The following is a 21,638-nucleotide window of genomic DNA, read 5'->3' as shown; positions in this document are numbered from 1 at the left end:
GGTTCAATCCCTGGTCCGGGAAGATCCCACATGCCGTGAAGCAACTAAGCCCGTGCGCCACAACTACTGAGCCTGCACTCCAGAGCCCGTGCGCCACAACTACTGAGCCTGCGTTCTAGAGCCCACGAGCCACAACTACTGAGCCCACGCGCCTAGATCCTGTGCTCCGCAACAAGACAAGCCACCGCAATGAGAAGCCCGCGCAGCACAACGAAGACTAGCCCCCGCTCGCCGCAACTAGAGAAAGCAACGAAGACCCAACACAGCCAAACATAAATAAATAAATTTTTAAAAAATGCAGCTTCTTCTTACCTCTGCCACTGTAAAGATGTGCTTCTAAATAAATGCTCTGTTTAAGCAAGCCCTTGGAGATGAATGAAGGCTTCTGGGGACCCAAAGGCACACGGTGACAGGATGGACTTTCTTCCCACGAGTCGCTTGCTGTAAAGCTTACCTCTAGCTCCACCTCCAGCCTAGGTGGAGAAGCACAGTCTTGGTAAAAGACACCATGTACTGGAAGATCTTGGCTATGATTACAATTATGTCCTTTTTTATAAAGGCCCCATTTTATTTTTTTTTTAATTTTAGGTGTTTTAGGTATCTATTCTTTTTTTAAATTTATTTATTTTATTTATTTATTATTTTTGGCTGCATTGGGTCTTCATTGCTGCGTGCTGCCTTTTCTCTGGTTGCGGCAAGCAGGGCTACTCTTTGTTGCAGTGTTCAGGCTTCTCATTGCAGTGGCTTCTCTTGTTGCAGAGCACAGGCTCTAGGCGCGTGGGCTTCAGTAGTTGTGGCTCACGGGCTCCGGAGCGCAGGCTCAGTAGTTGTGGCACACGGGCTTAGTTGCTCCGCGGCATGTGGGATCCTCCCAGACCAGGGCTCGAACCCACGTCCCCTGAATTGGCAGGCGGATTCTTAACCACTGCGCCACCAGGGAAGCCCAAAGGCCCCATTTTTAAGGAATAAAAGACTCATGAGATCCCATTCTTTGGACGGCTGCTAATGCTGCTCCCTGTCCAAGTGCAGCACAGGTGGCCAAGCACAGGTCTTCAGAGAAGGGCGAGCGGGGTGCCTCCCTCCAGCCTCCCCACCTCACTTCTCGCCAGTCCGCCCAAGCCTCCAACTGGATCATCAACACCTCTCAGCATTCACAACACTTACTTCCCTTCGAAAAATTAGAGTACAGCTTGATGGCAATTTTTGTGGCAAATTTAACAGAAGAGTATGAATGAGAATCACTCTTAATTCCTAAAATCAAAAGGTCAGAGGTGCTAAAAGTCCTTATCGACTGAATGTCTGTGTCCCCTCAAAATTCCTATGCTGACATATAACCTCCAAAGGGATGGTTTTAGGAGGTGAGGCCTTTGGGAGGTGATTAGGTCATGAGGGTGGAGCCCTCGTAAGTGAGATTAGTGCCCTTATAAAAGGGACTCCAAAGAGCTTCTGTGAGAACACAGTGGGAACACAGCTGTCTGTGAAGCAGGAGCAGGCCCTCACCATACACCTGATGTGCTACAGTCTTGATCTTGGACTTCCACCTTCCAGAACCGTGAGAATCAGTATCTGTTGTTTATAAGTCATTCAGTCTGCGGTATTTTGTTATAGCATCCCAAACGGACGAAGACAAATACTTATTGCTATTCAGATTAACAACTCACACGTGGTATCCCTGGGTTGGCAGTTTATTTTAAAAAAAACAACACCCCGGTTATCTTATTTTCTTCCTTGTCCATCGTTTTTCTTAACAGAACAAGTTACAAAAAATTAGGGATGGGGGGGTATATGATCTTTGCAGACTGACATATTTGCAGAGGACTCATGAACAATAATGATGATTCAAAAGCTCCTAGGTTTACTCCTGAATCAAGCAAAGAGCAAAGGACAACATAAGAAGGAATCGTGCGTACAGCAATCTCGTCGTACGACACTGATTAAGACACTGCAGTGGTTACAATTACGTTCACGATAGGATATTCCTTGCTCAAACACCAGACATGCTAAAATCACCAGGCTGTTTACAAACTGGAGGAATCAGTGCAAACAGTCATCTGAAGAGCAAAAACCAGAATCGGGAAGGCTTTTCTGGCAGTGAGATTCTGACACCAGCGGCTTCCTCGCGTGGGCCACCCTCACTTTGAGTCTTGATCTTTCTTTTCATCTAAGAGGGCGGAGCGGATCCCCAGCTTTTTCAGTTCTTCCACCAGGTCCCCATTCTGGTGCATCTGCAGAAGAATGTCACAGCCCCCCACGAACTCGCCATTGAGGTACACTTGTGGGATGGTGGGCCAGTTGGAATAGTCTTTAATGCCTACGGGGAAAGAACATTTAACTGTCATTTCAGTGGTCAAATACTTGTACGGCAAAATACGTTTCCCCGCTCCTAGGGACACCCCGTAACCCCTCCTGGCTCCCCATCCCTGGGGGACCGTGTATTTGCTACAAAGAGCATAAGCTTTTGAGTTGAATGGACCACTGACTCTTCCAATTATAAACAGTGAGGCCTCCATCCTCTGTTTCCACCCTTATCTCACAAAGTTTTTATGAGAATCAGGTTAAGTAAGGCTCTCATAAACTACCTGACACACAATTGACCCTGGATTAATGGCAGAGAACTTGACTGGTTAATGCAAGTGACACAAGATACAGAAGGCTATATTCCCCATGCTTCTGCGGGCCACGTTTTCAGCAAAACAAACAAACGAAAGAAATGCCACTCCATTCCCAAATGGACTACTGAACATGGATCCATCACGGTAACTCACTGGCACACTGGGCAGCCCCCACCTAATGTTTTCCGTGCCTGTCTCAGCTGGTGAATTTACAGACACTGAGTCATTGGCTTTGATCTTTAATAATTCTTTTGCCCAAAGAAAAATCCCTCTCCTGTGGCTAGACTGTGGCCCTCGTCCTATTCAGCCCCTCAGATGAGCTCTCCATGGGACAGCTGATCTGACTCAGCACAGAACTCGCAGGGACTGAGTGAAATGAAGGAAAGGCCCAAAGCTCATGAAGGTCCACGTCCTGGGCCAGGCACAGGGCCACGGGGTGAGACCCACTCCCTGCCCTAAGAGACAATGGCTTTGAGGACACACCGAGATGAAGTACGTTCAGGGACAGTGCAGCCATGGGATGACTCTGTGCAGTGCTGTGCCACGAGGATGATGGCTATGAAGGAAGTGTGGTTTCAGTCTTAAGGCAGAAAAGATCACTCACTCTTTTCTAAATTCCTCCTTACCTTTTACTTTCTTTTCTACTCAGAGGTTGAGATGAAGTATACTTTTTTAAATGTACGAATAAACGAAACAGAAAAGTCAACAAAGTCTTCAGGCAAAAGACAGTATTACACAAATTTTAGAAATTGGTCAAGTGGTGGTTTTTGTGTAAACAAACTAAAAATACAAAACCTTTTTCTTGATGCCCTACCATTTATTATCAGATGAGTTTTACCAAATAAGATTACCAATATGAGTTATATTACAAATAACCTTCCCAAGATACCATGTGTTTTTCTCTTTTAAAAGTCACTGCTTTCTAAAAAACAGCAACTTCACTCTAACCGACAGCGCTAGAGGGCCCCTAGTAGAGAGCTTTATCTTTCTTCTGCAGACAGACTTCATGGAGAGAGAAATGGTTACAACGTTATAGGCCCTGAAAAACTCACTTCTAAGCCACTCTGGGTTTCTGTTTAAAAAAAAAATCAGCTAGAGGTTTGGAGGTTACCAATAAAGGGCAAATTCCATTAACCATCAGAATGCCTTTATACTTGAATACCCTGATGAATTCAAGTTTTTTTTTTTTTTTAATTCAAGTTTTTCATCACTTTGATGTTTGGTGCTACATAAACAATTACTTAGCATGTAAGCTGTATGTTTTGGATTTTTTTTTTTAACTCTACCCTCAAACACAAAGAGTCTATCAGAACTTAACTTTACGTTTCCAATAACACATCTTTTTATACTTTATGATGGGGGGAGATTAAGAAACGTTCAGAATATGAACTTTATACTTCTAAACTTTCTTAAATATCTGTTACATTTATGTACATGAACCATTTATCTGCACAATATTATATCTGGGTTTTTTTTTCCAATTAATAATACACGGCATTAAGCTTTTCATGGCAATGAATATCTACTGATTCTTTCGGCGAGTGCCTACAATTTCTGAAACACACCAAAGGTGAAAACAAATTTGCCATCTGAGGGCCACCCAAAACCACACGTTTAATCCTAAAAAGTACAATTTTTAAAAATAAAATCTTTGTTGAGTAAAAGAATGACTTGCTTTCATCAATCGTTTTTATGGTAGCACACTCAACCAAAGCGTTAGGCAACAAGTAAACATACATTACATTGTTGCAGACCATACATCCCAACTATAAGGGAAGGAAGGAAATCCATCCTAACCACCAAAACTACCCAAATAAGTGGGCTTTCCACCATCCTGAACAACCAACATACAGTCACATGCAAGGGAGGCTAACTCCTTCCAAACCCCTTGGCCTGTGACTGTCCTAATAACTTCAAGAACTCAGAAGAACCCACCTCAGAACACATGGCATCGTGACAGGATCCAAGGTGCCTACCAGCTGACAGTTTATCAAAATTAAACTTAACTACTTCTTTAATTTTTAGATTATCAGGTGTTACAGGCGGCTGTTGTCAAAGCAAAGCTCTGGCATCTCTCCTAAACGATGCCATTTTCCATGTTTAAAATGTCCGATTACAAGTTTAAATATTTAAGGAAATACCCAAATTGCTTCCTACAGAGTGAAGTGAGAAACTTCCAGTAAGACTACATTCATGAATTGAAAACTAAAACAAATTCTGTCAATTCACAATTAATTGTTTAAACATGGCTAATTTTTCTCATCCTTTAAATTTTCAGTAACTGTAATATACAGTGATAATTCTTGTAAGTATCATATGGAATAACTCAGAATCAGAGAGCAACTCTTGAAAATTAGAAAAGCATACCCAAGAATGGATTTTAATGATAACCATATTTTATAGATGACAAACTGATTCAGTTTGGGACAGAAAATGGTGACTGCCAAGTTATATAACAGGTAACACTAGGACTGGGCGTTAGGAGGCTGTCGTACAAAATCTGTTCTACATACACCTACTGCCCCACCAAAAAAATGTCATGTTCTGAAGTATCAAGCGAGAGGGGAGAAAATGTTCTGGAAAATTCCCTTCCAGAACTTTCAAAAGGTACTTTTCAAAATTCACGACATTTCAGAATATTGGACCCATTCCTGGTTTGGACAATAATCGTAAGAGCATCACAATTACAGTTTTCTTTTTTTCCGGTAGATTTTCAGTACACGAGCTTCAGGGTCTGACGCGGGTTGATGCCAACTCTGCCACTTAACGAGGCTCTGTTCCTCGGGCAAGTCATGTCACCTCCTCCTGGAATCACGCATTTCTCCATCTTCCTTAAGAGAATGACGTTAGCACTGCCTGACAAAAAGTAAACCACGGTGCCGAGAGGGTCAAGGCGCTGGTTTAGGGGTCGGCAGACTGTGGCTGGCTGGCTTGTAAATACAGTCTCAGATAAATCTGCTCATCTCTCAACCTGTTTCCTTTTCTGTAAAATGGGAATAACTCTATGCCTCACATATTTGTTATGAAGATTAAATAAGATATAATTGGTGAAATGAATTAAGCTCCCACAGCGCCAGGTGCACTGTGGCTACTGTCTCCACGTCAGTGTCCTCTACCCCACCCTCCACAGAAATGCTCTCCTGACAATGTACGTAAGTAAACAGAGGGAAAGAATGCAGGGAAAGAATGCAGGAAAGAATGCATACCAGTGAAGCATGCAATGCAATAATAAAAATACCATTTACTGAGCTAAGGGTTCCTGAGTTTCATACTCTTAAGTTTTTCACATATCTAATCTCATTTCATCTTTACAAAATTCCTACAAGTTATGTATAATCATCCCTATTTTACAGATGAAGAAATGAAGGCTCAGAGAGGTTAAATAACTTAACCAGCGTCACAGTGCTGACATACGGTAGAGACAGGATTTGAGTCCAGATGTCTAGGAGTCCAAAGGCCAGGTTCTTGACCACCAGAGGTGGTCTCTGGCCGGAGGCTGGCATCTGTCACTCCTGCCCCACTGTGAGCCCCACCTGCAAGACACATGGATCTGCAATCCATGGGACTGTTCCACATCTTTAACATTTATAGACACAAATGGCGTTAAGCCACAATTATCCTTTTGTAACTTGCTTTTTGACTAAGCATCGCCTTTTTTGAGAATACATCTAGATTTTTTTTTTTTAATTTAAAAAATTTTTGGCTGTGCTGGGTCTTTGTTGCTATGCTTATAATCATCCCTATTTTACAGATGAAGAAATGAAGGCTCAGAGAGGTTAAATAACTTAACCAGCGTCACAGTGCTGACATACGGTAGAGACAGGATTTGAGTCCAGATGTCTAGGAGTCCAAAGGCCAGGTTCTTGACCACCAGAGGTGGTCTCTGGCCGGAGGCTGGCATCTGTCACTCCTGCCCCACTGTGAGCCCCACCTGCAAGACACATGGATCTGCAATCCATGGGACTGTTCCACATCTTTAACATTTATAGACACAAATGGCGTTAAGCCACAATTATCCTTTTGTAACTTGCTTTTTGACTAAGCATCGCCTTTTTTGAGAATACATCTAGATTTTTTTTTTTTAATTTAAAAAATTTTTGGCTGTGCTGGGTCTTTGTTGCTGTGCGGCTTTCTCTAGTTGTGGAGAGTGGGGGCTACTCTTCGTTGCGGTGCGCGGGCTTCTCATTGCAGTGGCTTCTCTTGTTGCCAAGCATGGGCTCTAGGCGCGCGGGCTTCAGTAGTTGCGGTGCACAGGCTCAGTAGTTGCGGCACGCGGGCTTCAGTAGTTGTGACTCGCGGGATCTAGAGCACAGGGTCAGCAGTTGTGGTGCATGGGCCTAGTTGCTCCGCAGCGTGTGGGATCTTCCCAGACCAGGGATTGAACCTGTGTCCCCTGCATTGGCAGGTGGATTCTTAACCACTGCGTCACCAGGGAAGTCCCTAGATCTAATTCATTTTAACCACAATTTAGTTTTCCATCATGTCTAAGCTACAGTTGGTTTCTTCAGTCTGCTGCTAACAGACCAAGATCTGTTCTTGCCCACTTTTCATTATCACAAGGAACACTGCAGTGCTCACCCTTACGTGCATCTCCTAGCTCACATGCAGGGGACAGTCTTCTAGACAAAGGGGTGGCAAACTACAGCCTTCGGGCCAAAGCCGGTCCACATCCTTTTGTAAATAAAGTGTTATTGGAACTTCGCCCCGCTCATTCGTCTGTGTGTTGTCCCTGACTGCTGTACACTGTAACAGCAGAGCTGAATAGGTGTAACAGAGACCACCAGGCCCCCAAAGCCTAAACTATTTACTCTCTGGCCCTTTACAAGGAAGCTTGTCGATCCCTGATGTAGCCTAAATAACTGGGAGTGAAACAGCTGGGTGTTCAGCTCTGTCCACCTTCAACTTGACTGGGTACTGAGAGTCACTCCTTCCAAGTGTGGGCCCCACTTTATACCCCCATCTGCAGCATACAACCTGCCCACCAGACACACATGCACACTTGTTATCTGATTTTTAATGCTTACCAACGTCATAGTTCTACTACTGCCTGAAATTCCTTGATACTGGAAAGGCTGGGCATATTTTCAAATACTTAAGAACCATTCAACGATAGGATGATGGGTATTCATTCAACAGACGCTGTTCCCGATTCGAGGAATACAGTGGTGATCTGAGTAGGCAGAAATTCGAGTGTCTATAATGTTTTTAAGAGCAGGAAAGAGAGTTTATGATAAAATGATAAATAAAAGAAGCATTTATTTATTCATTAAAACACGCATTGAACGCTCGCTTTGCAGAAGCATCACACACAGTGCTCAGGGAGTCGCAGAAGACACATTCCCTGCTCTCAGGGGGGCAAAATGCTATATATAGACATGGGTGATCTCAACTCTGTTAAAAAAGAAAAAAAAACTGTTAGAAACTAGATCCAAATGTTAATAATAATGGTTTATACGGAATTACAGGGGATTTTCATTTTATTTAGATTTTCAGTGTTTTCCAAATTTCTCCCACGAGCACATGTTACTTTCGCAACTGAAAGCAAAGATTAGTCTTTGTTAAGACCAGGAGCAGGATATGGTGACATCCATCCACCGTGACCCTATGTGGCCGTCTTGTGGGTGCTCCATATTTTTAAAAAGGAACAAACCTTGAGGAAGGCCAAAACGCAAAGCTGCCTCAGTCACCTTGCTTCGTTGGGTCTCAGGCCTCAGGCTGACACCTCTGTGTACCATACTCCCTGGACCCAGCGCCCAGAACTCGGAGACAGTGTCTGAGGGTCTTCCTCCGACTTGGGTCCTTTCTAAAACTCAGCCTTCTCTGGCACAAGAAAACAGGAAAGGCCAATTTTGCAGAAGCCCCTATCCTGTTACTAGAAGTGACCTTGGGTCTGGGAAAAGTTCACAGACATATCTTTAGCTGGCAAAAGCAAGCATCAGACAGCCTGTCAGTCTCTCTTGGTAAACCTGAAGGTGTGGAGAGCAAAAAGATGAAGAATCTTCATGTTTTAAAGCCTCACCCTGGCTAAACTACTCCCCACTCTAATAACGTGCTTATACCACCCTGCCCGAGTCTAGAGGTTAATACTTACCCTAAGGTTTACTTTTCTAGGCAACGAAAGACGTGTTATGTATGCAACACATTCACTAACTATAAGTAATGGTCTGATGAAGCTCAATGGTCAAGAAATTTAAGGGTTAAATTCCTGTTGCTATTGTTTGAACACTTAAGAACAGAAGACTGGAAGTCAGATACATAAGTGCTCTCGGCAAACATTCTTATTCCTGCTGTGACTTTCAGTTTACTGGCCATATTCCAGTATAGCCCATCTCTGGTTATATTTCAGAAAAATGTTTTAATTCAAGTATAGTTGATGTACAATGTTTCAGGTGTACAGCAAAGTGACTCAGTTATACCATCTCTGGTTATATTAAACAGGAGAACAGAAATTCATAAACCAAAGACTCTCAAAACTTAAAGCTAAGCAAGATATCAACAACACAACGTTCTACTAAGGACCACAGTGGCAATTTGCAAGCGGCCTGAGGCAAGGTCCCAGCAGAAAGATTACAGAGTAGTTTCTCCTATCTTATCTTTTAGGCAGAGACGCCACTGCTGCTGCATGAAGACTGCAGATCACCCTGTATGTGAAAAAAGCCAGCAACTGGTAGCATTCCAGGACTCCAGGAAGGGAGAAGGATCATGGGCACAGCACATGGAAATGTTACATATGCCTCCTGGTAACTCAAAGCTGCCTTCACTCCTTGTTTCCATCCACCCAAACCGAGAGTTCTATAAGGATGAGATTCCATGGGAAAAAATACTTTTAAAACCATAAAGTGCTAATAATAAAATGGTTACCATTTAATGGATGCCTTCTGAGTGTGAGATAAGAGGACAAGGTACTTTCTAAAAGTTTTATCTTCCCTTTTTTCCTCACAAAACCTTTGCCAAGTGTGGTTTCATTATCCTCATATTACCGAAAAGGAAAATGCAGTCATGTACCTTGCCTCGGGTTGCACAGCTGACTGGCCAAAGGAGTCTAACCCAAAGCCTTTCCCTGACGCCAGCCTGTCCCATCTCTGTTGGAATGACTATGATTGACAACTTCAAACGTAGAAGAGCAAAATACAGAATTCTGAATGTAGACTACCATAGAACTTGAGGCCCTAAAACACTTTTTAGAACACTGTCTCTAAACAACATCAGGAAACTCGGGGAGAACTCAGTCACTGAAAGTCTAACTGGAATGCCACCCTTCAGGGGGTACAGGCACGGTCCCCCCAATGCCTCCAACAACCCCACCCACCCCAGCCAAGGAGCAGACCCAGGTGTTCTGGCCTCTCTCTCCTCCCGCACTAAGATAAAACAGAAGAATGCAGGTAAGGTTCTCAGCAAGGTGCTCATCAGAAAAGATGCTAGTTAACTGTCGGGGTCCTCCATCCTCCCCTCCGGGCCACTGAAAAGTCACAGACAGTACTGTGTCTGCCCCAGACCCTGACCGGTTCCTGGAGCTCCAAGCTTGAGTGAGCTAGGGCCCAGGAGTCATTCTTCGTCCCTCTCCCCACAAGCCTCTCCAATCCCTAGCCACCACAAATCTCCCCCATCCTTGAGTATCTAAAAATAAATTTCATGTCTTTTTCTCCCACACCAGATCCCAACTAAGACCTGTCCAAAAGCTGTGTCAACCGCTCCTGTAGCAGCAACAGAGAACGGTCCCTGTCACCCCGAGCCTTGAGGCACGACAGGCCAGCCTCTGAGCCCCTAGCCTCAGACAAGGGCAACCTCGACCCTCCCCCCGCCATCAACAGCACCTCTCCTTATCCACGAGACAGGGCAGCCCCTCAAAGTGTCCCCGAAGTGCCTACCTCTAATGGCTCTTCTTGTATCCCTCTCTGCCCACTTCCCCAGCCCTGCAGAGCAGGGAGTCAGGCTGCTGACCACGCTCCTTGGATTCGGCTGAAGAGCACTGGCCCCGAAATGCCTTTTTCAGCTCAGAGTGAGGACTGGGGAACCGCTAGGACTTACTCCATTGCCCATGTTAGCCCAGAGGCCCAGATCCTCGAGATCAAGTTCAAGTCGATCAGGCCCCCACCCCTAGACCCGTGTGGAAGCTCGTGTCTGAAATCCCCTCAAGCCCCCGGACGGACCTTGCCCGACAGACCCTCGACCCCGCAGAGTGGCCTCGGCCGGTCGCCCCCCAGCTCCGCCCCCAGCCGGCTCTGACCTTGCCTGAGCTGGGGGTCGTCCAGCACGTTGTAGGCCGCGTAGTCGCGGACGCCGTGCAGCCGCAGGATCTGCACCACGGCGTTGCTGAAGCCGCACTGGGGCTGCTCCGGAGTCCCCTTTAGGAAGACCACCACCCTGTCCTTCTTCACCAGCGCGTCCAGGTGCTCCGACGAGCCGCTGCCGCCCGAGCTCGCCGCCCGCACGCCCGGGCCCCGCAGGCCGCCGCCCGCGCCGCGCCCCCAGCGGAGCAAAGCCGCAGCCGCCCGGCCCAGGGACCCGCTCATTCCCGCACGCTGGCCTGAGCTCTCGACGGCCAAGGACCTGGGCTAGCCAGCCGAAGCCTTCCCGGGGCCCGGCCCGCGGAGGCCCGGCCCGGCCCCCCGGAGGCCCTCATTGGACCGGCGCCGAACGGCTCTCCGTGATTGGAGAACCCTGGCCCTCAATTGTTGGATTTCACCAATCATGTTACTCGTCCCGCCCCGACAGGTTGGAGGCGGCCCTTACGCCTGAGCCGCATTCTATCGCCTTACCATTGGCCGCCGGAAACCGTTTTGTCAGTTGATTGGAGAGAGTGGATGTCCATCAGGGTCACGCTCCGAGGCAAGGGGAGGCGAAACGAGAGGGAAGACGGCTTCTCTCTGAAGGGTAGACGGGCCTGCTGGGATGCTCCGGGAGGACTTGGGACAGGCGCTGGGCGGGGTTTCGTCGTTCCGCGGAACGCCGGGAAGGGGTCACTTCCAGATGAAGGTTCCGGTTCCGGTGCGGGCGGAGGTTGCGTTGCCACGGCAGCGCGGTTGGCCGGCCGCTGGTTCTTGCGTTCCGGGTGGTGGTGGGGCTGGAGCAGGCTTGGATCCGCCGTTCCCGGCTTAGGTGAGCTTTCCGGAGCTTCAGTAAGGCCGCGGCTGTTCGCGGCGAGAGCAGGGGCTGCGCCGGGCTCTGGCGGCCAGGCCTGCCCGGGGCTACGGCGTCGGGGCCCGGGCCGTGTGTCGCAGCCCTCCTGTGGTCCCGCTGCCCTCGTGAGAGCAGAGGCCCAGACCCCTTCCCGTGGTTCCCGCCTCTGCAGCGCGATTATTTCACTAAAACAACTTTGATTTTTAAAGTTTGTAAAGAGCTCTCGTCTGTGTGATCGGGGCTACGCTGACTTTGCAGCCGACCTAAGCCCCTGGGCTTGGGCCCAGGAGAGGTTGAATGGGGACCTAAGAAAGGAATTGGTTCATTCGACAGACGTTTTCTGAGCAGCTGCTGCGTGCAAGGCACGGTGCCGGCGCGGGACCTGTGCCCAGAGCTTGAGAAATGAGAAGCAGGTACAAATCAATGTGAGGGTAGAGAGGAGGGAAGGGAAGCTTCCCTAGGCCCACTGCTTTCTCTGTTCTCCATTGTGCTTAGTACATCTTGACATATATTTGTTAACTTGTTTATTGACTTCCCTCCCAGACTGTCAACTTCATTCATTACTGTATCCTCAGTACGTAGAACAGTGCTTGGAACCTAGCAGGTGCTCACATTGGTGGAAAGAATGATCCCGGAAGAGCGGGGCTTAGTGAAATCGCCACGTGGTCTGTAGTCTTGGAGCGGTGCTGGGTTGGTGGTACCCTAGAGCACACCAGACTTGCAGAGAAAGCATTCTCCAGAGGAAGCTGAGGCATGGCTGCTCAAGGGACAGCAGTACCATGTGCAATTTTCCTCTGATAGTTTCCGATTACTGTTGCCACGGTGATAATGGCTGTGCCATGTCATTATCTATCAACCGACAGTAAGAGAAGCTTTTGCAGTCAGATGTTGTTTAACAGATGGAGTGGTTTCTGTTGGACACTAAGTACTGCTACAAATTACTTTCTTTTTAAACCCTACGTATTTAAAAAGTTGTGGCTGGAGGTGACCTGGTTCTGCTTTGGAGGTGCTCAAGTTTAAAAATCAGAAAATTAGTACATGTGCTGACAGCAAGTGAATCTTCCAAATAATCTTTCACCGGGAGACTTGAGGCCAGTAAGCTGAAAATAAACTCGAGATGTTACTCAGAAGTGCTCCCCAGTGATGTATGTGTTTTATCCCCGTGGTTGTTATTGATGTTTGGTAGTTTTCTAATGTGGGACCCAAAATTGATCAGCTTCTTAAAGAGTCCTTTTTTTTCCCCTCTAGAGTCATTGATTCCAGGTAAATCAGAGGAACAAACATCATACAGAAATATACAGGACAGTAACATACAGGAAGCGATGTGATGTCGAAGCTTAACTGTTGTTTCAAAAGTCCAGCATCTGGTGCACCTAACAGTAGGGGCTATATTATTTGCGAAGTCACATAACTTTTACTCATACTTATGTTCTGGTAAGTTTGTTTTAGTTTTTTTTTTTAATAAATATTGGCAGTTCATTCCAGAAAACCTGAATTGTTTATTGCCTACTCTGAACTGTCTCATTCCGCTCTTGCGTTAACTGGAATAGGGAGAAGAATTTGCAGACTTACGATGTGAGGATCCAGAGACGTAGTGCTAGTCATGGGGAGTATCATGTCACTTATCTAGTGTGTGATACCGGCTTTGCCAGTACAGTTGGCAGACATTTCATTAAATTGAGAAAACACAGCTGTCATTAAAGGTTAAGAGCAGTCCTTCAGCAGGAAGAATACAAAGCCTGTGTTCTCCAAATTTATAATAGAGTTGCTGTGTACAGTCGAGTATGATAAGGACATCCATGAAATGCAAGGAAAGCAAGTCGGGGCTCATTCAGGGAGCTAAGTGGGATGGCTTTGATAGTATTGACCAAGGCCAGGAAAACAGATCATGTATCTAGACCAAAGAAATTGAAACAATGCACCTAAATTTAAGTTTCTAATAAAGCAACCTAAAATGCAAAATGTTGTATGTGTTGAACATAACTGCATTCTGTCTTTGACTTAAAACCACTCATCAAGTATTAGCACCAAACATCAGTGACTTAAAGAATCGAAGAAAATAGTGTTCAAAATACTTCTTCCAAAGCACCAACTTCTTATATATGGTGTGGCATTTGAGTTATGAGCTTTCTCATTAGAAATTCTGTAGTGAGTAAGTATGATAAAAATACACTTCTTAAACAATTGTGAGAAATCTGCATTTATGCTTAAATGCATTTGGGTGTTTTTTTTTTTGTTTGTTGCGGTACGCGGGCCTCCCACTGTTGCGGCCTCTCCCGTTGCGGAGCACAGGCTCCGGACATGCAGGCTCAGCGGCCATGGCTCACGGGCCCAGCCGCTCCGCGGCATGTGGGATCTTCCCGGACTGGGGTATGAACCCGTGTCCCCTGCATCGGCAGGCGGACTCAACCACTGCACCACCAGGGAAGCCCTATTTGGGTGTTTTGAACATGGAAGTCACCATCTTTATCAGTTTGTGATCTCCCATGTGGACATTAATGGGGAGGTAGGGGTGGGAAGTACAGGAAACTTAGGAGAATCCTAGGATTTGGGGTCACAAAGTGTAATTAGACCCCAAACTAAATAATCATACCGTGTAAACATGCTGACTCAGGCATCCTAAAAATGTTTTTCTTCCCTGTGCTTATTTATAGATAAGCCTTTACTATATTTAGTAAAATTTCTCCTTTCTTCCCACTCCACCAAAAGCAAATTCACTGTTGAACCCATAATTAAAACCTTATAAATTTGAGATCGTTTCTTCCTATATATCAGCTCTAAATGAAGAGTCAGGATTATTGAGCCTAAGATGAAACTTCGTTTGAACACTTAGCATGTCAGTGTTTTCGTACCCTAACTTCAGTCCTAAAGGTCAGGCTGCATTCTGACAGGGTGTGGCGGTGGTGCATAGGGCACATGACCCAGAAATGTCTAGGTCTGGGCGGGCCAGAGCATTCTGCGAGTGTCATTTTAAGAGAAAAGTGGCTGCAGGTGTTGCACAACGGGTTGAGCCACCAAACATTCCTGAGCTAAAATGGCATTTGAGACCCAGATTTCCGTAGACCCAAGCTGAAACTTGAGACCGTTCTCCGTGGTGCCCCTTAGCTATTCAGTAATTTTAGAGCATCACTGCAACCCTGGAATTAACTTGATTGCCTAAAAAGTAATCGTTATGTGTGAGAAACTGAGGCAGTGCCCAGCCCCCTGAGAAAATGTTTGCTGACCCGTAATGCAAAGATAGAAATGCCTTTGCAGGGACTTCCTGGGGGCGCAGTGGTTGAGACTCCACATTCCCAATGCTGGGGACCCAGGTTCCATCCCTGGCCAGGGAAATAGATCCCATGTGCATGCCACAACTAAGGAGCCCACCTGCCACAACTAAGACCCAGAGTAACCAAATAAATAAATATTTTTAAAAAAAAAAAGAAAAGAAAAGAAATGCCTTTGGGATCTTCACTACCTCTATCTGACAAGACAGCTGGGTTTATAAATACTTCTTTGGCCATGGGAGTGGCCTCAGTTTTGCTAATCGCAGGTTCTCACATCATGTGGGCTCAGCCTAGAGGCAGGAAGGGAGACCTCATTCGGGCCCCCTTCCACTCTATCACAAAGGTCCTGCTCTCCTCCTCTGGGTAAAATGAAGAGAAATGATGTCCTGTAAATTTAGTTCAGTCTAGAACACACTGTGGGAGATACAGGTGAAAATGGATTCCTGAAGAAGCACTTATGAAAAGCCTGGATGTCACAGCAGAGCCTGATTCTGTTCTGGGATTTGGACTGTAGAGGTGTGAGGCCTGGCTTCAGTCCTAAGCATCACTTACGAGCTCTTTTGGATTTTCCTTGGAATTGTCTGCCCCTTACATCTTCCCCTTCCTGGATTTGTGAAAAATGTCTTTGTGACATCTGCAAAAGGTAATGCCTATTTCAAGATGTCTTTATCTAAGGATTGCAGAGTTTTAATGAATCACTTTGTACTCTATTCCTCTGCTCCTAGACATTTACCCCCAAAATATTGGCATGCATGTGTAGTACAACAAACTGGTTTTGTGTACATGAATTCATTTGAAACTTGCATTAGCCCTAGGCTAATAGTTCTCTGGCATTTTGGTCCCTAAATTAAGTTCTCTTTTCACTAAAAGATCCCACATGCTGCGGAGCAACTAAGCCTGTGCACCACAACTACTGAGGCTGCGCTCTAGAGCCCGCAAGCCACAACTACTGAAGCCCGCGCGCCTAGAGCCCGTGCTCCGCAACAAGAGAAGCCACCGCGATGAGAAGCCCGTGCAGCAACAAAAACCCAACTCAGCCAAAAATAAAAATAAATAAATTTATTTATTTAAAAAAAGAATGAACCAGAAGTAAAAAAAGAAAGATTGTTAATAACATCTTTTTGACAGACTTGAGCACTTTGGGTTCCTCTTTTTACCTTCACAAGCACTTCTTAAATCTTAACTGTGGAATCGTAGCAAAGCCAGCAAGTCCCACAGAAAATTAAATATTCCTGAATTATCTCCAGGGTATGTATGTATTGGATCCAGATGTGATTTTTATGCTTTGTGAAACTAAACTGACAACAATTTCAATGCAAAGCTCCAATGAAACAAATAACCCATAGCTTTTCACTTCTGAAAGTTTCATTCTCTTTTGTCCCCATGCTGCTTTTTCTCAGTGAGGCCTGAAGTCTCTGGCTATATATAGGCTTTTAAACTCAGACATCTGCTGGACTTTGTTCTATTGAGAACTTTATTTCGAGGGAAAGAACCCAAGTCATATCTCCTGTCAGGTAATATTAAGAATTAAGTGGTAATCATAAAACATGTTAAGACTTAAGTAAAGGTGATAAAAGAATTGTTGACTTTTCCTCAACTGTCTGTTTAGTGAAAGATTTTAATGTTTTGTGTTATGTTTCTTTTTTTTTTTGCAAGCAGATAGATTCCATGATTCAAACTGTTATTACCTTTCCAGCGACTTCTGAGAAGGTGCCCAGACCACAGAATTCAGAAAGCAAGGAGCCAGTACTGTTGTGTGTCATACTTGTCAGGAAGATTTATCTGTTAGCAGGAGTCTGTGTCTTCCTCTGATAATCACTGAGCTTGCGGCCAGACGAACACTGAGAAAATGTTATTTTTTCCTTTGAATGATGGCTAAGATGTATTGCCAAGGCCATAAGTATTCGTTATGTCAGAATTCGTTGAGTCAGAATTTCATTTCACACTTCAACCTTTGAGCCTTAATAATTTCAGTCTTCAAAATTAAATCTTGCTGTCATGGGAATCCACTGCTCTGGCCTACTTCAACAAAGTAGCTAGTGAAGGACCCCAGTTTCACGGATTGGGGGAGTGGGTTGGAAATGGGCTGACATTAACTGTTCATTTTCCTTTGCAGGAAGAACACTGGAGGATTAAAAAAATATATTTTTTCCTACTCTTATGGCCAGAAAAATTCCACTTGCTAATTCTAAACTTTACACTTTTTGAAAGTGTACTCTACTGAGATAGAATTAATTGATACCAAATTTCTGTGAGCCAGAGTTTTAATAAAAGACTGTATTATAAACCAGTTACACTGTAAAAATAATAAATAATAAAAGAAGGGAGGAGCATTTTACGTAGGCTGCACTTGCAAAATTGAGTCACCAAGAAAATTTTGTATCAAAAGCTTTGAGAAGGTGACATGCTTGCAGGCTTTCTCCCCTCTCCAGACATCCAGTGACCTGCACTTTGTGTAACTAAGCACATACGTCAGTCCACTTGGTGAGCTATTCCCATTGGTTCATCTCTTCATTACTGCTCAGCTGCAGCTCTGTGATCGTTCATGCATACTGCCGGCTGGTGGGGAACAGGGCCAATAATACCCTCCTACTTGAAGGGATTTTTTTTTTTAATTTTATTTTTTTGCGGTACGCGGGCCTCTCACTGTTGCGGCTTCTCCCGTTGCGGAGCACAGGCTCCGGACGCGCAGGCTCAGCGGCCATGGCTCACGGGCCCAGCCGCTCCGCGGCATGTAGGATCTTCCCAGACCGGGGCACGAACCCGCGTCCCCTGCATCGGCAGGCGGACTCTCAACCACCGCGCCACCAGGGAAGCCCTTGAAGGGATTTTTTAATCCCTTCTTGAAAAATAACCCATCATCTTTCAAAATCATTCTGTCTTTTGAGAAACTTGGAGCATTTCATAACGAGTCTCTGCCTTACCCCGCGAGACAGGTAGGGGGCACTAGTCCATCTTAGGAAGCGGGCAGCGAGAGCCAACAGGCGCTGCCGGTGTCAGTGCACAGCGTCTGGGAATGAATCCGCTGGCCGGTTTCTAGGAATCGGCTCTCGGTTCCCATCCAAGTCCTGTTCTTATTTTAGGGAACGGTTTACTCTCAGTTTTCTAGTATTACAGCCACAACAGATTAGAAGCAGTGAATTTAAAAGGCTAACACTAAAAGCAGGAAGAAGCAATGACTAACAGGTTAACAGGAGATTTTTTAAATTGAGAAGCAGATATTTTGGGATTTTCCTCTTTTTTTTTTTTTTTTGAAAAGTCACATTCTGGAAGCGTTTGGTGTAAGCAGGGGAAACATCCCTCACATGTCACAGTTCCTTGAGCATTAGAGCCCTGTGTAGTAATTCTAAATCATCCAGAAAAGGAAATGGTATTTCATGTGCTTTGGTTAAGAAGTCAAGGAAACGTAGTATATATTAGATTGCCAACAAATATTATACAGACTCATGGCCTAATTTCAGAGGAATACTTTCTTCCCTCATTATGACAGATAAACAGTTTTATTTCTACTTTTTAAAAAATACATTTTTATGTCTTTATTTATTTGGCTGTGCCGGGTCTTAGTTGCAGCACTCAGGATCTTCACTGAGGCATGCAGGATCTTTCGTTGCGGCACGTGGGATCTCGTTCCCTGACCAGGGATCAAACCCGGGCCCCCTGCATTGGGCGCACGGAGTCTTAGCCACTGGACCACCAGGGAAGTCCCTATTCTACTTCTGTTATGTGTCTCATATTAGTCCATGATGAGCACTTAGAAATACTTAATACATTTAATTAGGTGGTGAGGTATTGAATAATATGGGCATAAAGTTGGGTTTTTCTAAACTATGAATCAGTTAGCGCTTGAGAGCTCAGCTACCATCAGGCCTGGAGACAGACGTGCATAAAGCAGTTCTGCAAACCCTGGATACACAGGTCATCAAAGAATATAACCATTGTGCGTCCTACCACTCAGCCCCGTTTTATTGCTTTTGGGGACGGAAACCCTTTAGGGGTTTTCTATGTATCACAGTTTAATTTTATGCCCTACCGCCCACTAGACCACCAGCTTCTAGTCTAACAGAACTCATTTTTTCACCCCTGGTCCTTAGTACTACGCCTGGCACTTAGTATGTGCTCAATGCATAACTCCTGAATGGAGAACACGTGACATGGTAAGCAGTACAGGACAGTATCTCAGAAACCCCAAATTGCATGAAACTCACGATACTGACCGCAGATGCCATGGGAGGGAGAGAAACATTTGGCCATAGAGCTTGTGCTAAGCAGGACATGGAGTGGAGTAAGGCCCTCCCACTGCCCGGGACCTCACCATCTTATGATGAGGACAGATGCAAGAATGTCACGAAGTACTGGAGTGGGCTGAGGGTGTGGGCCCAACACAGCGAGTCAGGGCCTCAGGGATCAGAGCCAGTCGGTAGAGGGGCTGGTGTTTGAATTGAGTGTTGACGAAGAGGTAAAGAGCTGCTATTTAAAAGGGAAGGACAAAAATTTAAAAGAAAGAGAAGGACATTCCAGGGAGAGGAAACAGCCAGGGCAAAGGCACGAAGGCCCAGGCATGCTCTGGGGGGCACACCAGGCATTAGGATTTTGTCCTTGGTTTGAGAGAAGATCACAGAGAGAGCGTAAGCAGCAGAGTTCTTGAGAGATGAGCCTGGTAGGAATGTTGATGAATTGCAGGTGGCCCAGACTGACCGAGGGAGGCCAGTCCGGAGACCCCTGTAAGATGGAACGATTCCCAGTCTCTGGCTTGTGTGCTCTGGGTGAAGGGCAGCAGTGCAAAAGCCACGTTCCACACTTTGATGGTAGGATTGACAGCATCTGGTGGCTGGTGCATGTGGGGACGAGGCTGGGAAGAGGCGGGCAGGACTCGGGCTTACTCCCAGGTTCTGGCTTAGCCGCTAGAGCTCCCACCTGCTGAGGAATATGGGAAATACCGGGGGAGGAGGGAGGGTTGAGGGGGTGTCACAGGTTATTTCTGAACATTCTGAGTTTCCAGGAATCTGAGGGGCATCTCTCTAAATCATTAGGTTATGTCTGAAATACTGGGGGAGATGATTCAGATGATTGCCCGGGCAGGTCTGGACCTGATGGTAAAAGAGATTCGGGCAGGGAGAGCAAGAAAAAGGAAAAACCAGGGATGAAAGCTGGGGGATGTGTGCAGTTAGGGAAGGACAGGCCCGAAGACGAGAAAGGAGGCAGGGGGAGAAATGAGCAAGTGCTTGCAGGAGAGAAGCCCCGTCAGGGCTGTCAGAAGCCGAGAGAGGCCAGGTAAGGACCCAAGTGTCCCCTGCGTTTGGCAGTGGAGGTAAGCGAAGCATGGCTGTGGGCTGGGCAATGAGGGCGTCCCCCAGCCTTGGGCAGCTCCCTGAACCTCTCGAGTCTCTGGAGCATGAAGGAGCTGGGCCAGTGGATATAGTGTCTTCAGGCTGCTATCTGTGGGCGTGCACCTGTGTTTCAGGCCATCTTAGAGTGTAAACTGAGCGGACAGGGTCCAGTCCTTTGCCCAGATTTGCCAGTGACACAAACAAACATTTCAGCTGGGATGACGAAACAGCCCTGATTGCTGAAGCAGGTGAATTAATCCCGCTGGCGCAGCATCAGCAAGGACCTTTGAAATACCCAAGGACACAGGATGTGCGCGCTGCTCTCTCTCCTGCCTGTTCACGGGGGCTGCTTCTGTCTGCTGAGTACTGATTTGAAGAGCCAGGAGGTGCATTTGGTGGCACTTGCCGTTTTTCTCTGCACACCAACTCGACAGCATCAAAGAAGAAAATGAGGATTAAAGTTCTGTAAGATTCCAGGCCAGGTGCCGGGGTCTCGCAGTGCAAGGACTTGTGGCAGTCAGTTCGAAAAGCGTTTGTGCCGCCTGTGTCTGGGGCCAGTTTGCAGCAAGATTCTAAGGTTTGCTGGAAAGAAGCTCCTGCAGTGAAATGGCCTTCTCTGCTGGGGAAACACCAAGAATTGTCATCGAGAGCAACAGGTTTCATACAGGTGTGCGGATCTATTTGACACAAGCCTCGCCAGTCCAGTAGAGGGGCCAGCCATGCCCCAAGGGCGGGTTTCCCCCGAGCAGAGCCCAGCCGATTGCATGGTGATGGGAGTGGCACAAATGCCCTGCACAGTTCTCTTGCCCTAACTTGGGTGCAGAGCTCCCGCTGCCCATCCTGGGCATTCTGCCTGTCACACTGAGCTTCTAATATTATCACATGTTCAGAATAGCCAAGCCTGCCGAAAGCAAGGAGAGAACATTTCAGCAGATTTCAAAAACATGTCTCCAGGGAGCAAAAACAAGAAAAGATCTCCTTAATGGAGACGTCTTCCTTACCCACAGCCTCTTCCTGAGTTGGTCTGCCATGAACTTTGGTTGGCAAGCCTAGTCATTGGAGGGTTTCATTTCCCATGATAGCACACATTTGCACAGAACTTCAAGTTCATAGCACATTCTTATGGTCCTTATTCTCTGCGATCCTCATGACAGCTCCTACGGGGAACCCAGGGCACGAACTGGCCCCATTTTGTAGATGTGGAGGGGTGATGACCCGCCCTGCACTCAGCCAGCTGGGGAATGCCTAGCCCCGGAGGTACCACGTCAGCAGATTTCCATCCAATGAGCTTTTCACTCTGCCACACCTCC

The 21,638-nt window shown here is 46.2% G+C and overlaps 1 protein-coding gene, 1 long non-coding RNA gene and 1 other non-coding gene across 3 annotated transcripts; 2 read left to right on the top strand and 1 right to left on the bottom strand.

The window, feature by feature from the left end:
• Positions 1-1,666: 1,666 nt before the first annotated feature.
• Positions 1,667-11,191, bottom strand: GLRX5 (glutaredoxin 5). The gene is made up of 2 exons (XM_024759067.1): positions 10,840-11,191; positions 1,667-2,311 (listed from the first exon to the last, which is right to left on the bottom strand). Exons 1-2 carry the CDS (start codon positions 11,123-11,125, stop codon positions 2,133-2,135), a joined length of 465 nt encoding a protein of 154 aa, XP_024614835.1. The 5' UTR covers positions 11,126-11,191; the 3' UTR covers positions 1,667-2,132.
• A 198-nt stretch (positions 11,192-11,389) lies between these two features.
• On the top strand, positions 11,390-15,916 carry LOC112408825 (uncharacterized). The gene is made up of 3 exons (XR_003005017.1): positions 11,390-12,145; positions 12,981-13,166; positions 15,872-15,916. It is a non-coding gene; the product is annotated as an uncharacterized LOC112408825 (long non-coding RNA).
• LOC112410024 (small Cajal body-specific RNA 13) lies at positions 12,397-12,671 on the top strand. The gene has a single exon (XR_003005306.1).
• Positions 15,917-21,638: the final 5,722 nt, after the last annotated feature.

Source organism: Neophocaena asiaeorientalis, unplaced genomic scaffold, assembly GCF_003031525.2.
Source record: "Neophocaena asiaeorientalis asiaeorientalis breed wild unplaced genomic scaffold, Neophocaena_asiaeorientalis_V1.1 scaffold476, whole genome shotgun sequence".
Taxonomy (NCBI): domain Eukaryota; kingdom Metazoa; phylum Chordata; class Mammalia; order Artiodactyla; family Phocoenidae; genus Neophocaena; species Neophocaena asiaeorientalis.
This window is presented reverse-complemented; position numbering and strand designations above follow the sequence as displayed.

What these genes read in the sequence shown, in the direction of transcription:
- GLRX5 (XM_024759067.1), bottom strand. Translation starts at nt 11,125, where the DNA reads ATGAGCGGGTCCCTGGGCCGGGCGGCTGCGGCTTTGCTCCGCTGGGGG. An exon ending in CGACCCCCAGCTCAGGCAAG is followed by an intron (nt 2,312 to 10,839) that starts GTCAGAGCCGGC and finishes CTTTCCCCGTAG; the next exon opens with GCATTAAAGACTATTCCAAC.